Consider the following 2,500-nt stretch of genomic DNA (forward strand, 5'->3'; position numbering starts at 1 on the left):
GACAACACAGACAGACAGACAGTCAGTCAGTCAGACAGACAGACAGACAGACAGACAGTCAGGCAGACAGACAACACAGACAGACAGACAGTCAGTCAGTCAGTCAGTCAGTCAGACAGACAGACAGGCAGACAGTCAGGCAGACAGACAGACAACACAGACAGTCAGACAAACAGACAGATGAATAGATCTGGTTCCACTAGCCCATTCAAGTGAGATGTGTCTTGTTGGACTCTCCTGGCCTATCAGCCCCATTCCGCAGCGAGGTGGGAATGTGCTGTGAAAACTGCTCATAAAACAGTTATGTGGGTCATAAGGATCCCTAATGGGGTGGAGCACTTTCAGGGACATCATTCTCCGCTCATGATATCACACAGCGAGCGCCCTCTCATCCCCTTCCAGCCGGGGCTTGGAGACACGAGGCCCGGATTAGTATGAGACTGAGAAGAATCCTGCTCCACCCTGTCTGGTGGAGATGTCCCAGAAGCCTTTGCTCATCTCTCGGGAGACAGGGGCGTGAGTCTCCGAGGCGATGGAGGGATGACATCACTCGGGTGTCATGACACATCTCACGCTGATGAGGTGAGAGGTCATACACACACACACACACACACACACACACACACACATCCTCTAAGGCTACGTGGGTCAAGGGGCCGACAAAAGGATGCCCAAACCAAGATGGCAGGGGCGTAACTATAGGGGGTGCAGCAGGTGCCTGTGGAGTGTCGGGGCCCATAGCCAGGCTCGACGGGCCCCCCCCTCTCCAAGTACAGCGACAGGCTTCGCTTGGCGGGCCCACCCTCAGTGTCAGTACAGCGTCAAATTTTCTGGGTTATACTTATGTTCAAATACTCGCTGTTTTAAATATACCAGCAGTGTCAAATATTATATATACACTTGAAAAGGCAAACTTCTCAGTCATGGTTGTTATAATTTTTTGGGAAAAGTAGCAATCATACAAAATCATATGCTTATCCTACATACACTATAGAAACTATCAAAAAAATATTAAATTAAAAATAAATACGTTCTTATTTTCTTTGGTATTTTTGTGATTAGCAATGATGACTGCTGGGTAATATGTATGTTGTTGTCCAATGTCAAGTCTCCATTTGATCATGTGACAATACAATATGCTATAGTTAAACCAATTCGCTGCTTCTGCCCTCAGTGGTGTGTCAGCAACCATGCAACAGGTAACCTACGGCTATTGTGATAGATATACATTTCAAGACAAGTTATAGCCTACATATATTATGGTAGGGCAGGATTACTAGGCTACAAGTTGGGTAAATAGTGGTCACTATTATTATTACTTTCTAACCATTTTTACGGTAAGAAATGTTCCTGCTGAGAGTCAAACAAGACTTAGTTAATTGTGTACACACCCATCGCTTCTGTAAGGTTGATTAATTAAACAGTATTTATATCGATAACAAACACCTTTGATTAGCGTTTTTTTTAGACGCGGTTGCGGAAGTAGGGAACGCTACGATTTTTTTTTAGCATTCACTAGGGGGGCCCGTCATAATATCTTGCACCTGGGCCCGTCGTTACTATGTTACGCCACTGCCAATATGGTGTTATACAGAGCCAAGACACTCTGTGGATGATGGACAATCAGGTTCTAGTTGCTATTCTGTAGCAATTGATTTGAGGTTAATTTGCTAAACTGTACTGCAGAACAGGTCAGCAATTCACCAGTTTGGTGGGTCCAGATGCGTATCACAGTATACATGGAGTACACTGGGAATGGAGTATACTGGGAATGAAGTATACTGGGAATGGAGTATACTGGGAATGGAGTATACTGGGAATGGTAATTACTACTGGTGATGAGTGGTAATCACTAAGTAGGGAGAGAGAGAGAGACACACACACACAGAGAGAGAAAGAGAGAGAGACAGAGAGAGAGAGGTGAGGTCATCTGGTGGCAGGCAGGTGTCTGTCTTTTTGCTCCCTCTCTCATGCTCTCACTCTCTTCCTTCATTCTTTCCATCTTTCTTTCTTTCTTTCTTTCTGTCATGTTCTCTCTCGCTCTCATGCTCCAAAAGACGCTCACTGATCAGCCGTGATAATCTCTTTGTGATGACTATGCAATGGCACGACAACCAGAAACTGATCCTGGATCAGCTATTACTCTCAGCTCACCTCTCAAACAGAGGTGGGACCCCCAGTCGGATGGCAACACCCAACACCCCCTCGGTCCACTGCTCCGGACAGGTCTCGGGTGCGTAGAGAGTACAGAGGGCAAAGGACAGCGCTGTGGGGTGGGGTGGGGGGGGGGGGGGGGGGGGGGGGGGGGGGGGGGTTTGGAGACATAGGGAGAGGACAGAAGGGGTGACATGTTACATACATACATATATACATACATACATACATACATACATTTCACCCCATACTTAGTTATAAACCTACTTACATGTCGACTTGGTTAATGATTTACTTCTTTACCTGGCATGTTTAATGATTTATATATGTAGCTAATTTAATACAT

At 45.8% G+C, this 2,500-nt stretch overlaps 1 protein-coding gene across 2 annotated transcripts in view; it reads right to left on the minus strand.

The window, feature by feature from the left end:
- The window catches only part of btbd16 (BTB (POZ) domain containing 16), a 15,595-nt gene that overhangs the window by 6,168 nt on the left and 6,927 nt on the right, over window positions 1-2,500 (minus strand). For both annotated transcript variants that reach the window (XM_042709043.1, XM_031576394.2), the window contains exon 8: window positions 2,155-2,266. In XM_042709043.1, coding sequence (XP_042564977.1) covers window positions 2,155-2,266 — 112 coding nt within the window. The remainder of the gene's footprint in view (window positions 1-2,154; window positions 2,267-2,500) is intronic.

The sequence above is a fragment of the Clupea harengus genome, chromosome 1 (genome assembly GCF_900700415.2).
Source record: "Clupea harengus chromosome 1, Ch_v2.0.2, whole genome shotgun sequence".
NCBI lineage: Eukaryota > Metazoa > Chordata > Actinopteri > Clupeiformes > Clupeidae > Clupea > Clupea harengus.